Genomic DNA, 23,170 nt, shown 5'->3' with positions numbered 1-23,170 from the left:
TTGCGCATGCGCTAAATCCGGGCTTGTTGAAACATCTGAATGTTGTTCAAAACTGGGAGCTTTCGTTCTATCGTCTTTAAAATGTCTATTTAATCATTCTTTAGCTTTCCAAGTGTTTGTTTGTATAGTATTTCGACTTTTCATGCAATCATTTCTTCATTTGATCTAGTCAAAGTAACTTGTGGCCGGCAGTAATCCCGAACATCAGTAGCAAGACGTGAGGTAGGAAACTCGGTCTAAAATATTTTTGTTTTTGTGCAGTTGATGTCATGAATTAACAAATGTAGCAGCGAATTATCAAATATTGCACCACCAATCGTGGTTTTTTTGGCCCGATAATTTCATGTTATTTATTAAGGTATAGGTTTCAATGCATGTTACTGAATTTGAATATCTTAGCCTGAAAATAGACAGCGTTTTGATGGTGATTGAGTCAGCAGCATAATTGGTCACTTTTGACATGTTGTTTTGGTCTGTATAGCTGCATGTTTAGTTTGCCATAGTTGCGTGTTTGTTGACCGCGATTGATATTTTGGGAAACAAGTAGCCTAATTTTGAGGAATATTGTCGTGAAGTCTTTTCTTCACTTGGACATTTTGTACATGTTTGCACTTTTGCTTCAAGGCCAGAGTATTGTGTGTGTTTGTCACAAAGAAGGCTGTGGCAGAATCGTATAAAAGATTATTTTGAAAGATTTTAATAAAATATTAGTTTTAACTCTATCATTGTTAAGCTGTGAAAGAAATTTATATCCAACATGTATAAATCATAAATTAAATACCCAGATCATAGTATATTTCCAGACTCTCAATAATCATTTTTTTTTCATTTTACTTCTGCTGTTTGGCTCTAGTAATTAATAGTAACTTGTCAGTATTTTTGTGTACTCTTCGCCAAGTTATCATTTCTTTCTGGCAAGATGCGGAACATAACCTGCTTCTTTCGCCTCTTGTGCGTTCCACAAGTTATTTATTCATATGTGTATGACATTGTTTTGGCTTGACACTCAGGGAAGTATGCATAACAGAATGTTTATGTTGTGTTACCCAGATATGTTTTAAATATTATTACCAGACACTTGCCAAAATTCGATTAAGAGACCATTCATTTGTTGGATTCAAACTCTGAAAATCTGATTTGTTGCTGAATATTTGAAAGAAGCGGCTCTATAGGGTTTTCTGGCTGTTGTTGCACCATTTTAGATGATACTGAAGGGAGCCAACAGAGATATACTTTTGAATGATGTATAGTATAGAGTCTTGCCTGTGGTTGAGCTCTGTTAAACATAGCACAGTTAAAAAAAACCTCATTGGTTGCAGGATCTTATCAACATTTTTGAAGTGATTAAAATTTAGCTCAAAGTCAAGGGGTCATTGTCCTAACCAGTATGTTACAAGATACAGATTTAGGGGTCTTAAGGTCAAATGTTTAAAGACAAGACCTTACTCAAGGACTTCTGATTTCTTGACACCTTTGATGAATATTGGATTGTTTATGGAAATCAAGCTATTCAAGTTAATTAACATACCAGTAATGCTAATACATGTGAGTGTCGGCTGTCATCATGCCACTGAATATAGTGAAAGAAGTAATTTTGCCATGTCTGTTGCTGTCAAGTCCATCCCTTCTGAATAAATATACTGCCAGTCTGCACCATGATAATGTGGATTATTTCAATTAGTTTGGCTTATTGTACATGGTTATTTAACGAAATATGTTTACTCCAGAATATTCAGAACCTTGGTGATATTTAAACAGAAAGTATGCAGTATTCCCAATAGAGAATAAAAATAGGAAAACAAAAAAAGATGTTTGAATTTTTGTGCTGTGACTATTGAAAGAAGAATGTTTTTAATGCTGATAATGATGTGTCATATTATTAAATGTTTATTTTATCATTATCTGGCTCTCTGGAATCAATTGTAGAATCTAGGACAGAGTTGGTATATAGTGGCTGAAATAAATGAGGTCTAATGGTTTACCTTTCATTGCATGTCATGGATTAGGTTATCAAGTCATTTCCATAATAAAATGCCTGAGTTCGGAATTGGTTAGAATCTCTCTAACTGGTTCATTCCAACCAAACAATCATTGAAAGTAATTGGTTTGCATAGTTTATTAATTTTATTTATGTTTGTTAATGCTCAAAATATAAAGAAAATATGCAGTTCTTTTCTTTTTTTTTTTTTAGCAAACTACACAAAATGCATTTATAAGTTTCACATCTTGACAGAATGACAATTATGTTAGAAACATAGATCTACTGGAGTCTTCAAGATAAATCAATCATGACCAGGATCGACCCTGAAGTGCTTATGGAAAGTAACAGACAAAACCAACCTTGTGAAAAATATTATTAATGTAATTTGTGTTCCAAAATTTTTGTGTTTGATTATGAGAAAACATGATTGATTGCTTGGCCATTTAGTTAATGCGACCAATCTTTCGATTATTTCCGTTAGTCAGACCACCTCTATAAAATACTTTACTGATACTATAATGACAGTGAAACTGTTAAGTGTTATGCAGTTGTTAAGTCCTGTTAATAGGAGCTGGCATGTAACTTTGCTTCCTCATTGCTTTGTCTGATTATTTTCCTTGGCTGCATGCAGATCGTAATGTTCAATAATCAAATCAAAAAGAAAACATATGTTGTGTTACTTTGTAAACATTAGACAATATGCCTTGGAGAAAATTAAGGTGACATTTCAAGGCTTATTTGTACTGGTTCATATTCATCAGTTGTTGGATCAATTGTTTCGGCTTCCTATAGTGCATTTGACTCAAAAGCGGACAGATGAATTGCAATTTATCTTGAAAACTAATAAACATAAAATACTCAATGAAACACTGATCATAACTGAAATATCATACCAGCTCTGTGAGGTTTTTGCAGATATTTTATGCTAAAAATAAAAAATTTGTTTAACAAACTATCATAAAAATATTGACAAAGTTCACTGTTTGTTACGAGGGAGGAGTGCAGAGAAAGGGACAGCCAGGTGTTCGAGAAGCACAAGTGGTGACAGTTTTTGATTCATTAACCTGTGTTATGCTGTCTCCATGCTTTCTCGCACACCTGGCTGTCCGTTTCTATACACTCTTCCCTTGTAACAAACAGTGAACTGTGTCAATATTTTTATTATAGTTTGTCAAACAACTATTTTTTAGGTTAAAAAATCTGTCAAAACCTCACAGAGTTGGTATGGTGTTTTAATTATGATCAGCTTTTCATTGAATATAGTTTATGTTTATTAGTTTTCGAGTCCGCTTTTGAGCCAAATGGACTATAGCATTGTAGATCAAAGGGATCCATAATCATTACCTAAATATCATTTGGTATCCATGTATGTAGAAGTAACTTTGAGCAAAAAAGCCCCACAGGTTTTTAAAACAATCAACATATTTCACATCACTAGTGAATCGTGAAATATTTATGCATGTACTGTGCATGCATTTATGCACTGTATTATAAAACAGTGCCTGAACACAATTGAGAAGCAGCCCATGAATAAAGGTGTAACTTTGTAATTTGTGTGATTAAATTAAACTGTGTAACATAGCAACAGTCTATTTACCAAGTTTTTGATGCCATAATTTTCATATTTGTTGTTATCAATCTCCTTAGCCAGCTCTGTTTGCTGATTGTATGCAGAAATTTGATTAATATTCACTTAAATCCATTTGTGATTTGTGATATTTTATTTACTAAGCTTTTGCTGATTTGTAGAGTGTAGGATTCATTGTGACTGCAAAAGCTCACCGAAGGCCATGTTGAAATACTATCAAGTCACTTGCTCGGATTATATAAAATTTCATGTAAGTCATAAGACACACTTGCTTGTTTAATAATTTCTATATATAAGCCAAACTATCCTACCTGGTTTTGATGATATAAACGCTTAAGCTCCCAAAATATGGCAATGTAGCTACCAGGTACCTTATCAGGGATTTACCTTGAGTCTAGTGTTTGAGGGTCCATAGGACTCATAATCAGAATTTTTAGGGGTCCTGGACTAGAAAATGGACACTTAAATATTACTATAACTACTGTCATTGTATTGTGTATCATAATGTTCATGTTCATTGTTACTGTAATTAAACAGCAAATGACACCATAATCCAGCTAGTAGCAAACTCAGTGAGAACTTATTGTTACTCGATTGGAATTTTCACAAAAAATATTTGGACTTTTTCTGCATCCTTGTGGACATGCTGCAACCATTATCAATTTTTGTGAGTCTAGGACGCAGGTATTCACGTCATGTACATCCTTGCTGATCCAGAGGGTTGTAGCACAACACTATTCATAAACCCATGACAAAAGTATATTGCTCAGGTAGTTGCTAAGGTTACCAATGATTTATGGACTTGAATCCTTGCTCCCTATTGCAATACAGTTTATTTATTTGTTTGCTTAAAAAAAGCTTGAATTTGTCAATAAGTTTTTCTGGAGGCAGGTGACCTGCAAGATGCTTGGTTCACAAGTTATGACTTGCAGTGACCAGTTAATCTATACTTGCTTACAAATGTAATGCAGTTAGATTTATCGTTTGTTTCAAATTTGACAGTATTAAAATATAGTTACAAGTGTATAGCAGGCACATGATGTGCAAAACTTCATAAATATTACATTTTGAAAATAGATCCTGAATGAAAAATATGAACTGAAACTTTGGTAGAAATATCGATGGTTACAAGTTTGTGGATGATGTCGTCAACACCTGTATGGAATGGTAGTGTTTCAGTTAAAGATGTTTGAAATTGTATATTTTCAGTATGGATAAAGGCAAGCCTCGACCTGGCAGTGGTGATGAGGATGATGGAATTGAGCAGGCACCTGTCAGGGCTGATACCCCAGGACCGCTGCCTCAATTTCAATATTCACGGGTAAGCAGAATTGTCAGCTCATAGTGTAAATATTTCACATTATCATAATTCATTCATGTATTGGTAAGAAAGGGATCTGTCATTATGGGTTTGGTTTTCAGATTCAGCAAATAATGATCCTGGCTTTGTTGGTACCATGCCCATTTTTCTTGGGGTTATACCATCAAGCAGGGAAATTTCTGTTTACTGTCACTTTGGGCAATAAGCAATTTTTCACATGCTTTAGATGATGTGCCATCGTACAGTGTAAATACAGTCAAACCCCGTTGTGTCGAACTCGTCGGGTCCAAGGGGAATGTTCGACTTATCCGAGTGTTCGACACATCCGTCAGCATTGAAAAGACCAAGAACCAATACGACCACAGTGCTTAACACGTCGTTATTTTGCAGTAGGATACACATACCAATAATATATCTTTGCAATAAACGTTTACGGCAGTATTGATCTTTAAATTGCAACATGTACAAATGTAAATCAATTCAATCACTTTATTCGTCATGGCAAATAAATATGCATACAAAAAGATAAGAACAAGAATATTCTTTTTCAGAAGAAGTCCTCCTTGGGGTACATATATAGCATTAAAATGTCCATTTAAAATGCCTACGACAGTTGTAACAATATTGAATAAATATTTTACAAAACAAAAACTCGTTTTTGTCTTGTGAGACCACCCCTACAGGGCCCCCACCCGGGCCCCTTAACAGCCAAGAGCAGGTAACTCTCGCCGTGTACCTCATACCTCACTTTTCATGCTGTCGTCTTTGAGGACAGTCGTCCATCAGCAAGCTCTCATACTTAGAGAACCTACGAATTGAAGAGAAATGAGTGAGAAAGCTACGAAAACCGTATGTATGGTTCCTTTTTAACGCACGGGCGGTATTAGGAATGCATATTTCACTCTTTTTCATTCATGAAATGTTGTAACTTTCCGTGGCTACCGTGGTCTTCAGTCATGTGGCTGACAAGATGGCGGGCGGCACGTACCTGGTGGTTATTTCTTCTGCCTATTCTTTTAGGTGGTTTTAAATACAAACCGGATATTTGTATGGTTTTTTACCTTTCTTTTCCATGGTAAAGAAATCCTTATATGCTATTGTATGTTTTCATAAATAGCTTTCTTATTATTTAACGGTTAAATATCGCCAGTGCGTATTATTGTTTCTGTTAAATACTCATGTGTTTGTTGGATTAACGGGCCTTGCTATTAATCATAGCACGGTTCGGTTTTTTCCAGTTCAAGGTGTGTGCTACTTGTAACGCAAAACTCCCCCCGAGGGATAAGCATATTCTGTGCCTGCGTTGCTTGGCGGAGGAAGCTCACGACGAGCAAGGATGCGCCGTATGTCAGGACTTTTCCCCCAGGGCTCAAAAATCCCGTCATGCAGACTTGATCTTTTATAGATCTTTGATCCAGGCGGGGGGGGATATTTGGGCTCAGGAGCCGCCTTCAAAAAAAGCTAAAAAAGATATTAAGAAGGCGTCTTCGGCGTCAGTCTCGGGGGGGGATACGGCAAAACCAGCGAAGGGTACTTCGGTTCCACCTCCAGCGGTGGCTTCTACCTCCGCAGCACCTCCCACTGAACCCTCGCAACCGTTAACATTTGATTTACTTTCGTCTTTGTTACAGCAGCAAATGGCGTCGGTGCATACCCTGATTTCGGATGCGATGTCCGGTCTCCGTCAGGAGATCGGCGTTCGTCCGGAGTCGGGTGTGTATCCGGCTTCGGCTTCCATGGGACTCCCCAGCCACGCCTCTGGCGCCGGTGTGGGGACTTCCATTAGGGGTGCGCAGGAACCGACTTTAGAGTCGGTTGCCAGCCACTCCGAGGTTGCCAGTGTTGGTCATGGGACCATGCCTATGTTGGGAGCGTTGCCGGCGATCCGCCACCCAGACTCAGTCTCGGGCGTCGGGTCTATGGCGTCGGGCCGCTCGGCTCTGCTCGGGCCTCTCTCTCTTTCGGATGTTCCCTCGACCGATCCCCCGGAGCTATCCTTAGATGACAGATCTGAGGTGTCACTCATGGGGGATCGCGCCGAGGAGATAATGGAGGAGGGGGAGGACCGGGGTGGGCCGAGTGAGTTTTCGTTTTCGCTCGGCGCCTCGCTGAGGCAGGTACGGGAGCGTATTGCTTCTGTCCTGCCGCAGGTCGTGGTTGCTTCGGCGACACCTGACCCCGAGGAATTCCGACTGCCGGGTGAGGCTTTTGCCCCAGCCAAGGTGGTGGATTCTCGGTTGCGCATCCTCCCTTCTATTTTGTCAGAAGTGATTAACCCTCTTTTAACGGGAGCGCGGTCACGCTTCGATTTGCCGGAGCTAGACCGACGTTACCTGATGGGTGATCTTGACTTGTATAACCCTCCAGTGGTCGACGACTGTATCTATGCATCGGTCGCCCTGGGGGGTTCCTCTGGCAGCTCCTTAGCTTCGGCTAAGCAAGGACGCCGCCTGCCTCCGTTCACCTCTAACGTTACTGCCCTCAAATCGGCTTATAGGTCGTTTGAGGAGCAGTACCGAAATGCAGCTCAATGCCTTAAGGTCACAATACACGCCGCATATACTTCGGTATTGCAGCGTCGGCTTGTTGACGGCGGCGGTGTTGAGGAGGAGTGTGTTTCCCCTACGCTCGCTCAACAGCTTACGGAGGTGCAGTCACATCTGGCGCGGGACTCGATCAGGTCCTCGGCGTGTCAGATGATGTCTGCAGTTATGGGCCTCCGTAGACTGTGGCTGTCCGTGGCACGGTATTCGCCGGCCACTCAACAAGCGCTACTTTCACTGCCATTCCGGATGGGATCTACTCTCTTCCCGGGAGCGGCATCAGTAGTCCGGGAGGCCGCGGAGGCTGTGTCTACATTCAAGGAGTCTAAACCCTTGTTAGAACAGCCTCACACTTCTCGTGCGCGTCCCCCGGTGCTTTCCTCCGCTTATCCTTCGGCTCCGGCCAAGGACTCTGCTAAGTGGGCACAGCCCTTGCAGGCGCGGAAGGGTAAGGGTAAGGGTAGGGGCAAGGGCAAGGCTGCGGCGCCCCAGCATCCTTTTCCGAGGAAAGGGAAGTCGGCCCCGGCTTCCCAGTAAGTCATCCTCCGGAGCCCTTGCAAGTGATCCCGAATCAAGCAGTCGGAGCACTGCCGACGTCGGGCATTCATTGCCTTCTGCCAAACCTTCCTGTGGGTGGCCGCCTTTCCCACTTCCTGTCGGATTGGGAAAAGGTAACCTCCAACCCCTGGGTCCTATCCACACTCAGGGACGGCCACTTACCACTATGGAAGAGAGACCCGCCTCCCTTTTCCGGAATTCGGCGCACTCCTGTGCCGGTAGTTCCGGAGAAAGCCGAGGTTCTCCGCGCCGAGGTTCAGTCTTTACTGGACAAGGCGGCCATCGAGGTGGTTCCAGGGGGCCAGGAACAAGAGGGATTTTACTCCACTTATTTCCTGGTCACCAAAAAGGACGGAGGGTTCAGACCGATTCTCAATCTCAAACGGCTGAACACTATGCTGCAGGTACCGTCATTCAAGATGGAGACACTACGGTCAGTGATCTCATCTGTAGAAAGAGGCGACTGGCTTACGTCCATCGACCTCAAGGATGCGTACCTGCATGTTCCGATGCATCCCGAGTTCAGGAAGTACCTGCGGTTCTCCTTCGACGGGGTATGCTATCAGTTTCGGGTGCTTCCCTTCGGCATCGCTACGGCTCCGAGGGTATTCACCAAGCTTATGTTAATCCCAGCGCAAGTGGCCAGGTCACAGGGCAGGTGTTGTCACCCGTACCTGGACGATTGGCTTATACGAGCACTTGCCGCTCACTTGAGTCGAGACGCAACATTCGTCATAATGTGTATTCTCACCAGGTTGGGCTGGATTATCAATCTCAAGAAGTCAGACCTAGTTCCTACACAGGATCTGATCTTCTTAGGCGCACGGTTCGACACAGCGAGAGGCATAGTCTCCCTGTCGCCGGATCGGATCTCCAAAGTTCAGAGAGTTGTTATGCAATTCCTCGAGTCCCCCTCGGCTTCGGCTCGGGTTTGGCTCCAGTTGCTAGGCAACATGGCAGCGACGGTGGACGTTGTTTGGAGGGCGCGGTTGAGGATGCGACCCATTCAGTACGCCTTGGCGCGAATGTGGTCCCACGGCAGGAGTTACGAGATGATTCTCCTCACTCCGGAGTGGCTCCTTCCTCATTTACGGTGGTGGACAGTGGTAGGGAATCTATCCAGGGGGTTACCCCTGGACGCTCCCTCACCAACCCTTTCAATTCAGACGGACGCTTCCCTCACAGGGTGGGGTGGCGTGCTGGGCGCCCATTCAGTTTCGGGCCTATGGTTACGGCACGAAACGCGCCTGCACATCAATGTGCTCGAATTGAGAGCTGTCCGGCTAGTGTTCCAACACTTTCGGGAGACGGTTCGAGGCTGTGTGGTACGTCTAGAGATGGACAACCAGACGGCAATGACCTATATCCTGAAACAGGGCGGTACGGTTTCTCCGTCCCTCCTAGAGGAGGCGTGGCACTTTCTACAGTGGTGCGACCGGTTCAATGTTCGGGTGTGTCCCGTGTATCTCCCCGGGGTGGACAATGTTCGAGCAGACGCGCTCTCTCGACGTGTCCTAGCTCCTCACGAGTGGATGTTGCATCGGGAGATATTCGGGATTATCTCCCGGTTGTTCGGATCGTTCCAGGTGGTTCTGTTTGCCTCTGGGGGGACGAACCAGATTCCGGTGTTTTGTTCTCGGATACCGGATCCGAGAGCCATCGCTCAGGACGCTTTCCAGCTCGATTGGACGGACAGGGTATTGTGGGCGTTCCCACCTCTGCCGCTGATTCCCAGGGTCCTCTCGCAGCTTGCCACCCAACCAGCTCGACTGTTAGTGCTTCTTGCTCCTCTTTGGTCGTCTCAAAGCTGGTTTCCGGTAATGATGAGGTTTCTGGCATTGCCTCCTGTCCTTTTACCCTTTCGACCGGACTTACTATCCCAGAACGGAGCGCCGCACCCGAATCTCAGTATTCAGTGGGTGGCCTGGCCACTGTCAGGAATCGCCTCCAAGCGAGCGGAATTTCTGCACCAGTTGCAGACACAATTCTGGCTTCGCGGAGGGATTCGACAAACGTTCAATATGAGGATAGATGGGCCTGTTATGCGCGCTGGTGTGTCAACAGGGGGATTCTTGATCCCTTTTCTTCAACTCTAGTTGAAGTACTGGAATTTTTGCAGTCCCGGTTAGAGTCAGGCCTAGCCGCCTCTACTATCCGGGGCTATTCCACGGCCATTTCGGCATTCCATATTCCTGTTGACGGTGCTCTCTTGGGGCAGCACCCTCTTGTTCAGCGTTTTTTAGCGGGTGTGGATAGGATCCGTCCGACTGTCCGGCGGATTAGTCCCCCGTGGGACTTGTCAGTCGTTCTTGACTGGTTGTCCGGTCCTCTTTTTCACGAGCTATCGTCTCTTTCTCTCCAGCTGTTAACGTGGAGGGCTGCCTTTCTTGTGGCGGTAACGTCTGGCAGGCGGGTAGGTGACATTCATGCAATGTCAGCGGATCCTGCTTTGACCGTCTTTCACAAAGACGGGTCAGTATTAGACTGCCGGATTCTTACCGTCCTAAGATCGCAGGCGCTTTTCATGTTACAGCGCCTATCGAGCTCCCTAAGCTCATGCAGCCTCCCTCGCCCGGTACCTCTCTTCGACGTGCTCACGTCTTAGATGTCCGTAAGACCCTTAGGGCTTATATCAAACGAACTGCTGATATCCGAAAAGATAACCAGTTGTTTTGTTGTTATGGCGGGGGAAGAGCTGGTCTGCCGGCGAACAAGCAAACCATATCTAGGTGGCTTGTCTCTGCCATTTGTATGGCATATACTCATAAAGGGTTACCTATCCCTAATGGGTTAAAGGCTCATTCTGTTAGGGCAGTGGCTACGTCACAGGCTTATGCCGCGGCTCTGCCCATTGAGGAGATCTGCTCTGCGGCTATTTGGAGCCGACCGAGCACGTTTATCCGTCACTACCAACTGGACAAACATTCACGGGAACGTGCTCGGTTTGGCCATACAGTTCTCACCAGTGGGCAGAGTCGTGATTCCCCTAGCTGAATGAGCGTCTGAGATCTCGACTTTGTTTATCATGAAATGTTCCTGGTGGTGGGTTTTCACGAAACATTTCTTGTTATATTGGTGACGGATATCCCCTGGTGGTGGTGTTTTTATATATATATATATATATATAAACAACAAAAACACAAAGAGAAACTACCTCTAGACGGTTTTTTCACTATTAGCGTCGACATACGCTCATATTTACCCTTGCACTGTTATTCCCGGCACTACTTCGCTGGTTTGGGGGAATATTTACAGTGAATGGCATGAGGTGTGGTCATATGTCCATCACCTTTGCTGGGTTATTGTCGATTGGCTCTTTAGGCCCTATGTTGCCACGCCCCCGCCTGATTGACATCAGCGGCTTGGTGATTGGGTAAGTGTATTCTATCTCTCGCAGCTTCGGCAGTGTATGAGAGTGTGTGTAGGGTACACATCAGCAGACAGAATGCCGCTCCCGACTCGTTGGGAGTCTGTCTTATGCTATATATGTACCCCAAGGAGGACTTCTTCTGAAAAAGAATTATACAAACCTGTAGAGGTTATGAATTCTTTGAAGAATGTCCTCCTTGGGGTACGGCCACCCGCCTCCCCACATTCTGTCTGACAATCTCAGCATGAAAAGTGAGGTATGAGGTACACGGCGAGAGTTACCTGCTCTTGGCTGTTAAGGGGCCCGGGTGGGGGCCCTGTAGGGGTGGTCTCACAAGACAAAAACGAGTTTTTGTTTTGTAAAATATTTATTCAATATTGTTACAACTGTCGTAGGCATTTTTAAATGGACATTTTAATGCTATATATGTACCCCAAGGAGGACATTCTTCAAAGAATTCATAACCTCTACAGGTTTGTATAAATTTAACAAACTCACAAGCGATCCCATTTAGTTGACAGCACTAATTCATTTTCAGTCAGTATAAAAAGTTGTATAGTTCATACAAACGGAATCGGAATGTACATACGCGTACATGTGGGGAATTTATCTCTTTAAAAAAATCCGAAATTACAGTCTGTTTGGTGTTCGGGCATGGCATCACAGCAGAATTGCTCAAAAAAGTTTCTTAATGTATTAAGCATTTTTAATCCATGTATATGCCAAATTCAGTTGCAATTTCTGCTTTGGATTTTCCACCCGACTCCACAGCTATGACAGCCTCATATTTTGTCTCTATTGTCTTCACAGATAATTTTCGCTTTTTAGGTGTAACATGCGATCCAGTTATCCCCCCGGGCTGATCGGGTTCTTCGCTGAATTGCTCTGCCATGTTACTAACCGTACTGGTTAAAAAAATTGATCCTACACCTTAAATACTAAACCAAAAACAAAACATCAATTTAGATAATCCAACTCCGTTTTCCTCACTTCTCATTTTGTATTTTCAAGGAAATCACATGACCGCTAACATAGACTGTCACATGACAACAACATGCGCCATTGTTTGTTTAGAGATATCCTGTCGGTCCGTGATCAATGTGTCACTGGTAACAACTTAATTATGGTTAATTGTTTGAGTAAAGTTCAGTTGGTAAGTGTGCTGACAGTGTGTGTATAGATGCGTAGTTAAACATGTCACTTGATTGTTGAGTCCGTTAATCGTTACTTTTAATCTTTAGGTAGCACGTTTATGAGGATGACTTCCGATTGCGCGACTGAAGTTTTCAGTTGCAACAACCAGCTTTGACAGTTCGAGACAAAAGGGTAAATTTGTACTTGTTAGAGCCTTTGGGGACCCTAAAATGAGTTCGACACAACCGGGAATTCGACACATCTAGTTCGACACATCAGGGTAAAAATAATGATAAATATAAGGAAATCGGCAGGGACCGAGATGTCAGTTCGACACATCCGAGAATTCGTCTCAACCGAGTTCGAGACAATGGGGTTCGACTGTACTGTTTGAATGGGAGTTTCCAGTCCTACTCAGTGACACAGTATCTTCCAGTTTACACTTGTGCATAAATTTACATATGTGCATGTGCATGTAGAAGAGAGAATAGATAGTGCTTCTAAACCTTCACACTGATAAAATGAATCCAGGTAATGATTTCTTCAGTGCCCATTAGAATGAATAGAGAACTTTCAATGCACATGGATTTCAGTCATCTACATGCTTAGGTTGTCTGAGTTAAAATGTCGGATGACAACAGAAATTGTTGATTATGACATGTACAGCAATAACCGCAAAGGGAGACTGTCAGATGAAGCGATATGTAATCAACTCAGTGTTAGTTACCACTATCATATATTTGGTCATTCTCTTCCTGCAGAGGTTATTTAAATCATATCTTTCTATGTAACCCCTGCCCTAATACAGCCATATTTTTTGGTTCTCATACAGTTCCCTGGTGCAAAAAACTGCAACATGAATTATCTCCCTTCTTTCTATCCAAATAGAACATGTGTTACATAGATTTAGATTCAATAGTTATTTGATCAATATGAGAAAGATTCAGTATTTTATATTTAACCGAAAATCAGAAACTAACAATAGTAAGTGTGACCACAAATATCCCTCTTCTGCTGATGACTTGTGTTGATGTGACGCACATGACATTTAAGAACTAGCTTGTTCATTGTCAGTGGGGGAGATGGAGACGCCATTGATCTGCTATTACATGACTGAGTTTTGCCTAGAAGAAACATTTGTGCATCATGCAGGGGAAGAGGTCCTAGTTTTGCCAAAGCTTACAGACATTACCAAGACTTTGCCAATGATACCTTTTGATACACCGTTGGTGATTGCACAACTAAATCTGATTGCAACTAATCACGAATCTTGAAAGCTCGCACCATGAAAGGGCTGTATTAGAACAGTGATTACATGGAAAGATATGACTTAAAGGGGCACAGATGCGGAGCAATTTCCGTGGACTGGTGTAAACTTCTGTTTTTCTCCCGTGAGTACCCGGATGATATTCCACAATTCGTGACTGGTTTGTGACCTCTGCTGCGCACTCCGTATGGGCAGTTGAGAGTTTAATTATTGACAAATCAACTAAGGTGAAGTCATTTTTACTTCATTACAAATGTATAATGAAAACAGATGAAACACTTTGAAGGTTAATCATCTGACAGTGGTACAAAGGGTAAAAAACTATTGGGACGGAGAAATAACGAAGCCAATGCATGTCTCTCTATTTTTTCTCATAACCCTAATTAGTTTATTGTAATATGTGTATGATTTTGAAAATTAATAAAAGAACAAATGGTCTGCTTATACTTACAGTAAATTTGTAACATGACAGCAACATTTATACATTGTATACATTGCCAATGTGGACCCTATTTCACTCACATATGTGATCTAGTGTGTGTTTTCTGTTATATAGATTCTGCTCTGTGTCGTGTGTCTTACAACAGTCTAATTTGCGAAAAAGCAACACATCGTTTTACGTCGTTCACATTGGTGAAAACCTGATAAACCTCTCGTTGGTCACCCATGATAGCACACCTGGCAACTAATTGTGCTAAGTAATTTAGTTAACCAATAATGAGCAGTCAATCAATCAACGCAATGGTGGTTAATTCTGAAGGGAGGATGATGTTTTTACACTTGCACTTTACGACAAGGTGTAGTCAGTATAGATTAGTACATCCACACACACTGCCTTTTGACAAATCCGCTGTAGAAGATAAAAGTAATTAATCAATCAATGTGTTATAGGTTAATCCTTTGATCGATGTTTGTTTTTGTAGCTCAGCTGATAAACCCTCCTGCATCACTTACATGCACATATTACATAACATACAAAACATTTGCCACTGCAGACCTTAATTTATAATGTTGAGTATTTACTCCAGACAGGAGAAATGCCAAATGGGAACCTTTGTTGAGTAACCTAAGTGATGGTACTACTAATTATGCCTGTTATAAATTCATTAACTGACCATCCAGAGAATGATGACAAATAACATGTGTAGGTTTACACCATCAAATGTGAGTTACAGCAAGGAAGATGTAATCTCTGTGTCGCATGCAGCCTGAAAACACTTAAAACTGTTTTGAGGATACCAACAGAACTTCGTTACATAAGGAATACATACAGGCATTTGCTGTGTACTTGGGTAAATAGGTGTACTAAGTTTTTTTTTTACGTAAGAACATTTTCAGGTTTCTCTACCAAAGGCAAAGTCATCGTTTTTAGTTTACGAATTCAAATAAATCAACTGTGTGTTTTTATTATCATAAATAATAAACCAGGGTAGCTACCATAGCTACCAAAATTTACGTATGATATTTGCTATCACAGCTGAACCAACACTCAAAACTGTTTAACTGAACCAACACTCAAAACTATCTAAATATAAAGCTTCGCAATCTTTCAGACTGAAACAAATGGCTTGCTACGTGTCTGTAGACATCATATTTTCACACAACATGATTAAATATCGAGGTTAAAAACACAGAAATAGGATCAAATTGGATCAGTCACTATACCATCCAAGCACCAAAAAAACACTACACAGCTGGGATATTTTGTTACGATCAGGCAAGAAATACCATGGATATTTTTAAATAATGGCATATGATGGGCATCCAGCCTCCTGACTGTTTAGGTGAAGGGAGGGAGGGAGGTGGGAGAACTGACCAACTTGGAGTTTGGTTTCGTAATTAGACTGTTAGCGAGAAACATTATTCGCTCCGCTTCAGTGCCCCTTTAAGTGACTTGTGGGAAGAGAATGACACTTGGTGGGGATTAAAATTAGTGCTGGAACTATTGATCAGTCTCGCATGAGTCAGTGATTATAGTCGAGTTCAAGGGACAGCTGTTATTACTAGATGATGAAACGTTGAATAATCCTTCAGAAAGTATGTTTCTAATTGTTATGTTTGTGAAAAGACTGGTACAACTGCAGTGTAAACAACATACTCTGAACTGGAAGTCTATGCTTGTCGTAAAAGGCAACTAATGGGATCGGGTTGTCATGCTCGCTGACTTGGTTGACACATGTCATCGGTTCCCAGAACTGCAGTATATTGCCTTTGGTTTGGTATACCAGAAATGCAGTCCCAAAATAGATTATTTTCGGATTTCATACCATGATATGTATCTAGTCATAACATGACAATTTTGTTCATTCAGAATAACAGATCGTGATTATTTTTTCCATGTTATTAAACAATGTAAGGTTTGTCTCATGTCATTTTTTTCACGTTTTGATCACATCTCATATGCTGAGCAGAAACCTACCAAACCAAAGGCCTTGAAACCGCAATACATATGATACTGTGGTAAGAGCATACCATTTCACCCCTAGGTTGTGGTGGGGCTTACAAAGGATTACTGAGATCTGATCATTGATCTGCATGTTGTGACCATTAATCAGACCTAGTTAAAATAGCATGATTTAATTGTCCCACAGAGAATATGTAATCATTAGGATATTTATTCTGTACATTTAAATATACTTTTATTATAGATCTAGATATTTGATGTCCTTTGTAGAGTTGTTAGTGGCTTAAATGTATTTGTGATGCATAAGCTTTGAAATCAATGTTTTGTATTTTGCAATTTTTACCCATAACATATGCTGATAATGCAGACTAGCAAGTTTCAGTATTTTCTAAGAATGAAACAATAGCTAGTGTGTGACCTGAAAGAGCCTGATTACATTGTGCCTTCAAGACATCTCCCTCATCACTGATCACAGCATAAAACACTGGTTTGTCGCCGTCACAACACGGTTATTTAGTTTGGCCATCGTATGTTCATTTTAGCATAAAAAACCACTAAGTCTTGCAAGCTTTCACTTAATGTTCCTGTCTGAAGTTCTGGTGTGAATATTTTATGTCTTTATTGTTTTACACATGTATTTTGACCAATTTTATTTGCTTTAATATACCCCTGCTACGAAGTAATTGGGGTATTTAGCGTTCATTCCGTCCATCCTTCTGTCTGTCCTGAAATTTTGTCTGGAGCATATCTCTTAAAGTTTACATTCTAGGTTCACCAACCTTCACACATGTTAATTATTACCCATATAGTCCGTCTGGCTCAAAAGCAGACCGATGAATGGCAATCTAGCTTGAAAACTAATAAACATAACACATTCAATGAAATGCTGATCATCAGAACATCATGCCACTCTGTGTGTTTTTTGCACACAGATGCACAACACTTAAGTTTTACTCTCATTATAGTATCAGTAGAGTATTTTATAGAGGTGGTCTTCCATGGAAACATGATGGTGCAAAATATGTTTGATGGTTACCTGGCCACAGCATATCACTGAAACTACATCATGACCAGAGTTATGCCATGTGCTTTTTGTTTTCAAAATATGATAATTCAAAGAGTGATGTTAAATTTTCACTTTTCATGTTCTTTCTTTGTGTCATATACCAATATGTGGTTTATTCTCTGTATGGAGATTTGTTGTTTACTTGATGTTATGTGATGTAACATATGATTTATTTTCTGTATCCACATGTTTTGTTTATGTCCATAAGTAAAAATATAGTTCTGATTGATTCTAAATAATTTTTTCATTTCATATATGCAAATAAATATGCACATGAGAAAACTATTTTCTAACATCCATATAAAGTTTAGAAGAGTGAAGGAGATCCTTATCACATGATATATCAATATCAGTCATTTCCATGTCCCAAAGTTGGAAGCAGGATGTGTGAGCAGTGTTCACTTCCACTCTTGTTTGAAAATGTTGTAAGGGGCAAGTTCACATATTGACTGAGAATGACAACAGTGATTGTTTCCAGGTAATTTAAAATTTTAACACAATTCAGACAAATTTGTAGTTCCTGGAGATGTTGCTAAATTAAGTAATATTGTCTGTAGACATGAAATTGGGGTCATTGTCCCCATACTGATATTTTTTAAGACATATAGTACTAGATATACTAAATATTAATTTTCACGGATTCACAAAATAATCACAATTACATTTTTATTCTATATTGCCAGATTTCAAACAATGACTTGTTATTCATCAAGTTTGTATGACCCATGAGACCTTTATTAGTATTTGCCTTTGCTATCTGGCTGCATTCAAATTGGTTTGAAGTATAATGATGTTTTAAAAAACTAATCATGGCCTTTCAAGATTATCTCCCTTGGTTTCTAGAGGTGCCCATCTGTAAATTTGCCCAAGATCTTGAACTCTCTAGCAAAAAATTCACTGGGACAGGCTGAAAAGAGTGATAATCAGACATGTATTAATATTAACAATTATTGAAAATTGTCATCAGTCTTTTGATGAATGAAATAAGGTTTCATTTTGCCTGTGTCCCAATACACAAAATTATTTTGTTTTTCGTGTTCAGTCACCATTCATCAGTGAATTTATTTCATAACTTCCAGACTCTTTCAACGTTTTTGCATCAACATTTTTTATCTTATTTACTTCTTGAAAATTCTTTTGATACTCAATCATAATTAACATTTGATTATTTTTCTGCAGGAGAAGTTGATGGAGTTGGCCGAAACTTTCGGAGCCAGATTGAGACCAAAGTGCTTACTGAAGACGTTTGACAAGTAAGTCTGATATGTTTTCAAGGCTTATAATGGTACATTCACTCACTATGTTTGTACAAAGCTGGTGTCGTGTGCAAAATTAATAGAACTATTATTCCATTAAAGGTGCAAATTAATCCAGATTGAGTGTAATATTTTTTAAGCAGATAAAGTGAACTTGTTCCATTGAAAATGTTGCATTTTTTAATATCTCATTAAAAATGATCTGCTTTTCATAATACTTGGTTTGTTATTTGCAAATGTTGGGTAATGTGGCTTATGTTTTCAGTGCTGATGGCTTGTGGGACCCTGAAAAGTGGTCTCGCTCTTTTGGTGGTTACTCAACAGGGTCGAGGGAGAATTCACCCTTGACTATAGACCCCAGGGACAGGAAGAAACAAATTGATTTGGACAGAGAACAGCTTATGAGAAGGAGGCCCTCAGGTTGGTCAATGTTGCTTGAACGTTGAAATGGTTTACATGCATTATATAACAACAATATCGATCTGTGTAACAATATCAATTTGTTTCAGATTAACGTTTGTTACATGCTTCATCATTACAGCCTTGTTGATAATCCCCATTGACTTATATTACATGTATTTTGGTGAAATCAGAAGGTTCTTTGCATGTGCAGCACTTTCTGAAATCATGCTCTTCATAGAAAATAACTGGTGTGTATTTATCCCCTACAACCCATTTTGCCTTTTGGTTGTTTTGGATTTCTGCATTTCCATGACAACAAGTTTGAAGTTGACTGAAATAGTTGTTGATTCTGTCTGCCAGGGCAGAATTTTAAAACCTTTAGCACATACATAGTATTGGTGGTGAACTTTTTTCAAAAATATTTTTTTGGGGCGGTGGGGTAGCCTAGTGGTTAAAGCGTTTGCTTGTCATGCCAAAGACCCGGGTTCGATTCTCCACATGGGTACAATGTGTGAGGCCCATTTTCTGGTGTCCCCCGAGGTGATGTCGCTGGAATATTGCTAAAAGCGGCGTAAAACTCACTCACTCATAAACTACCCACAATGGTCTTCACTAACCCATGCTTGTCATAAGAGACCACTAATGGGATTGGATTGTCAGACTTGCTGATTGGTTCACACATGTCATCGGTTCCCAATTAATCAGATCAGTGCTTATGCTGTTGATCACTGGATTGTGTGGTCAAGACTGGATTAATTACAGACCACTTGTATTGCTGGATTGTTGCTGAGTGTGGCATAAACTTAGCAAAAAGAAACGAGTAATAAACTCAAACTCTTGTGAAAGAAATTTGATTTCGTCTGACAAACATTTAACCTTTAGTCTGCCGGATGCATTTCAGCATAAGGTACTGTAAAGAGGGTTGTTGGTGTGAAAACAGTTGGGGTGTCATTGCATTAAGAACAACTGAATCAATATTTTGACTCTTGACAGTTGATAGAAAAATTACTCATTATTATTCATAAATATGTAGCATTGTGGTTCAGATGTTCATCTGTTACTCTTAAGACCTGGGTTTGATTCGTTGCATAGACACAATGTGCGAATTACATTCAAGTAATATTGCTGGAATATTGCTAAAAGCAGTGTAAAACCTTACTCACTCTCTCACACTTATGAGGTTGGGCGGATTGCCAGTGTCAAGTCAGACCTCGTCTTGAAGTATCCGATGTTTCTTAGTGGTGATGTAAGTTTGAGGATGAGACTCATACAGCAAGCTTGGGCATAGCTAGGGTCCCACTCAAAAAGAGCTTCAAGAAGTTTCTCAAGACACCAAAGTGGTTGATTACTCATCCATGATGAACACACTTCCAGTGTCTCTGCAAAGGGCTCCCAATGGAGACGCCTGTCTCTCAGTCCAAATATATACTTCTTTCTCTGATTGGGTTGGTGCTCTGGGTGACCTGCAGTCTCTGGATAACAAAGTCACTGTGTTTGAGCCTGCACCCAGACATTTGAATTATGTTTACAGCTGGACATTCTCACTCAGAACAGGACATCACACCCGAATCCCTGAGATTTACTGAGTGATTTGACCTGTGTTGGGTCTAACTTCCAGACATGTGGAATTCCTGCTGCACAGGTGGATGGGTGGATATGTGGGGTGTGCAGATAGGAGGATTTCACCATTCCTTTTCTGCAGATTTTGTTTGGGTAATGGAGTTACTTTAACACATTTTGGAAGAGAGCTTTATAGAAAATGAAAGGGTTCCAAATGGGTACCAGTTTGTTCATCTGTTTGGTGGTGGGAAGACATGAAAATTTGCTAGCAAGAACACTTTGTCTCGTTGGCTTGTTTCCGTAATTTATTGAGTGGCAATACTATGGTATTCCTTCCCCTGAGTGGTTGAAAGTACATTTGGTGAGGGCAGCTGCCGCTTCAAAATCACTGCTTTACGAAGAGATCTGTTGTGCTGTTCTTTGGAGCTGGCCGAGCACCTTTATTCGCTGTTTCCTATTTGCCATACATTCTAAGGATCATGTTCAGTTATGCTTTTTGGTTCTCTCCAGTGGAGAGTGACCAAATGAGTAACTGTCCCGATTCACAAAGCTCTCGTAAGCCTAAGATCTAACTTTTCTCATAGCATTCGTAGCTCCCTTTGCTACAGTATAGGGGGTACAATGGTTACGAGAAAACTTATGAGATGTTTTGTGAAACCAGGACCTTGTCGTTGGTCTTGATTCTGTGTTCAATGTCTGTGTGTGTAAATTACTATGCTGTATAACCGTACAGTCCATTTGGGTAAGATTTAGTTTGCGTGTACGTAAGTCCCTTAAGCCCTCTAGTCCTAAAAGCAGGAGAAGGCAGGACAGGTTATGAATGCAATAACAATTGATATGCTATTAACATGGAAATGGGTACGACAGTAGGTTATCAGATATGCTCTTTTTGCATTGCGTCACAATGACATCATTGCGCCTTTCTAGTCTGCCTCTTCAAAATTGAACACTTTTGCATTATGTCACAATGAAACTGATGTCATGGTGTATGTCATTTGTCATTGCCCTGTACAGCCTGTTGCAGTAAACTGCTCCTTTGTAATTTGTATCCCAGTTCTTGGTTTGCTCTTGTGTCACTCAGCTAAGATCACTGGTGGAAACATTATGTTTTCTGACAGATGAAGCGTCTCATAGTTCAACTCACAATTTTCAAGTGAAACGGGAACATAAGCAGTGTTGACATTCCCACAATGCAGTCATGAAATGTCGCTCAACTAGTCAACTTCATCTGTATGTACAAATTTAAATTGTGTTGGTAGTGGAAATGTGATATTCATATTGTCCCATATGGTTTACCACTGTCCTTCTGCTTTAATTATAATAGTTCAGGGCAAAACTATACTTTATTAGAAAACACATTGGGTAGAGTGAACTACATTTCCTAATTAAAATGCACTCAGTCTGTTTGTCCATGCACATTTGTCTTTTCTGGTGTAGTACTCTAAAACCATTCAATATTTCATAACTGGACTTCACACATGGATAGATCTGGTGGTGTACTGGTGCCTTTTGGAAGTTTCGGAATTCTGAATAAAATGTTTTGTCATTTCCATAGCCACAAGTTTGACTTTGACTGAAATTGTGGTATTGCTCTTTTCGGAAGCAGAACTCTAAAACTGTTCACTATTTCATCACTAAACATGGCATATGGATAGGTTTAATGGTGTACTGGTGCCTTGTAGTAGTTTAGGAATTCTGAATAAAAATATTTTTGGCGTTTCTATGGCAACAAGTTTGACTTCGACTAAAATTTGTTGTAGTGCTCCTTTACAGAGCAGAACTTTAAAACCGTTCTCTATTTCTTCCCCAAACTTGGCACATGGATAGATCTGGTGGTGTACTGGTGCCTTTTGGTGGGTTTGGTGTTTTGATGGCAACAACTTATTATCCCCTTCAACAATGAAGTTGCAGGTGATAGGATATAGAAACAAGTTCCATCTCTCTGTATGACAGTGTGTCCATCATACTTTGTCTGAAGCATATCTTCTAAACTATTCATGATAGCCTGACCAAGCCTAACCTTGGTACACATGTCAAACATGATCCATAGATGTGCCCTTTTGGGGGTAGACCCAGGTAGAAATTTTAGTTTTTGTAGTTTCCAGGGAAACATGACTTAGGCTGTGACTATCACTGATGATGAGGATGTCATCTTGGCTGGAGCAGATGTCCTGTACTACACATGCTGGCTTCATCAAACTTGTACACATGTCAAGCATGATCCCTAGATGTGCCTTTTGGGGTTGAGACCCAGAATTTTACTTTTTGAGGTTTCCATGGAAACATGACTTGGGCTGTGGCTTTGAGGATGTCAACTTGTATGAAGCAGATCTCCCAAACTTTAACTTTATCTAACTTGGTACACATGTTCATCCCTAGATGTGTCTTTGGGGATTACACCAGTGTGTGAATTTTGTTTTTTAGCGGTTTCAGTGACAACAGTTTTGACTGAAATTGGAGGTTGTGCTCTTTTGTGGAGCAGACCTTTAAAACTGGTCACTGTTTCTTCACTGAACCTGGCACATAGATAGATCTGGTTCTATACTGGTGTCCTTTGGTACGTTTGGATTTCTGAATAAAGTTGTTGTTTTTTGTTTTTTTTGTTGTGTGCGTGCGTGCGTGCGTGCGTGCGTGCGTGCGTGCGTGCGTGCGTGCGTGCGTGCGTGCGTGCGTTTTTCTCCATGGCAAGTTCGACCTCAATTGAAATTGGTTCTTGTGCT

At 41.0% G+C, this 23,170-nt stretch overlaps 1 protein-coding gene across 2 annotated transcripts in view; it reads left to right on the top strand.

Moving 5' to 3' along the window:
- The first annotated feature begins 13 nt into the window (after positions 1-13).
- The window catches only part of LOC137293595 (eukaryotic translation initiation factor 4E transporter-like), a 41,226-nt gene continuing 18,069 nt past the window's right edge, over positions 14-23,170 (top strand). For both annotated transcript variants that reach the window (XM_067824242.1, XM_067824235.1), the window contains exons 1-4: positions 14-222; positions 4,779-4,890; positions 18,412-18,485; positions 18,754-18,908. In XM_067824242.1, the coding sequence (XP_067680343.1) occupies positions 4,780-4,890; positions 18,412-18,485; positions 18,754-18,908 (340 nt within the window). In that variant the 5' untranslated portion in view covers positions 14-222; position 4,779. The remainder of the gene's footprint in view (positions 223-4,778; positions 4,891-18,411; positions 18,486-18,753; positions 18,909-23,170) is intronic.

The sequence above is a fragment of the Haliotis asinina genome, chromosome 1, assembly GCF_037392515.1.
Source record: "Haliotis asinina isolate JCU_RB_2024 chromosome 1, JCU_Hal_asi_v2, whole genome shotgun sequence".
Lineage (NCBI taxonomy): Eukaryota > Metazoa > Mollusca > Gastropoda > Lepetellida > Haliotidae > Haliotis > Haliotis asinina.
The sequence above is the reverse complement of the archived record's forward strand: the minus strand, read 5'-3'. Positions and strand labels throughout refer to the sequence as shown.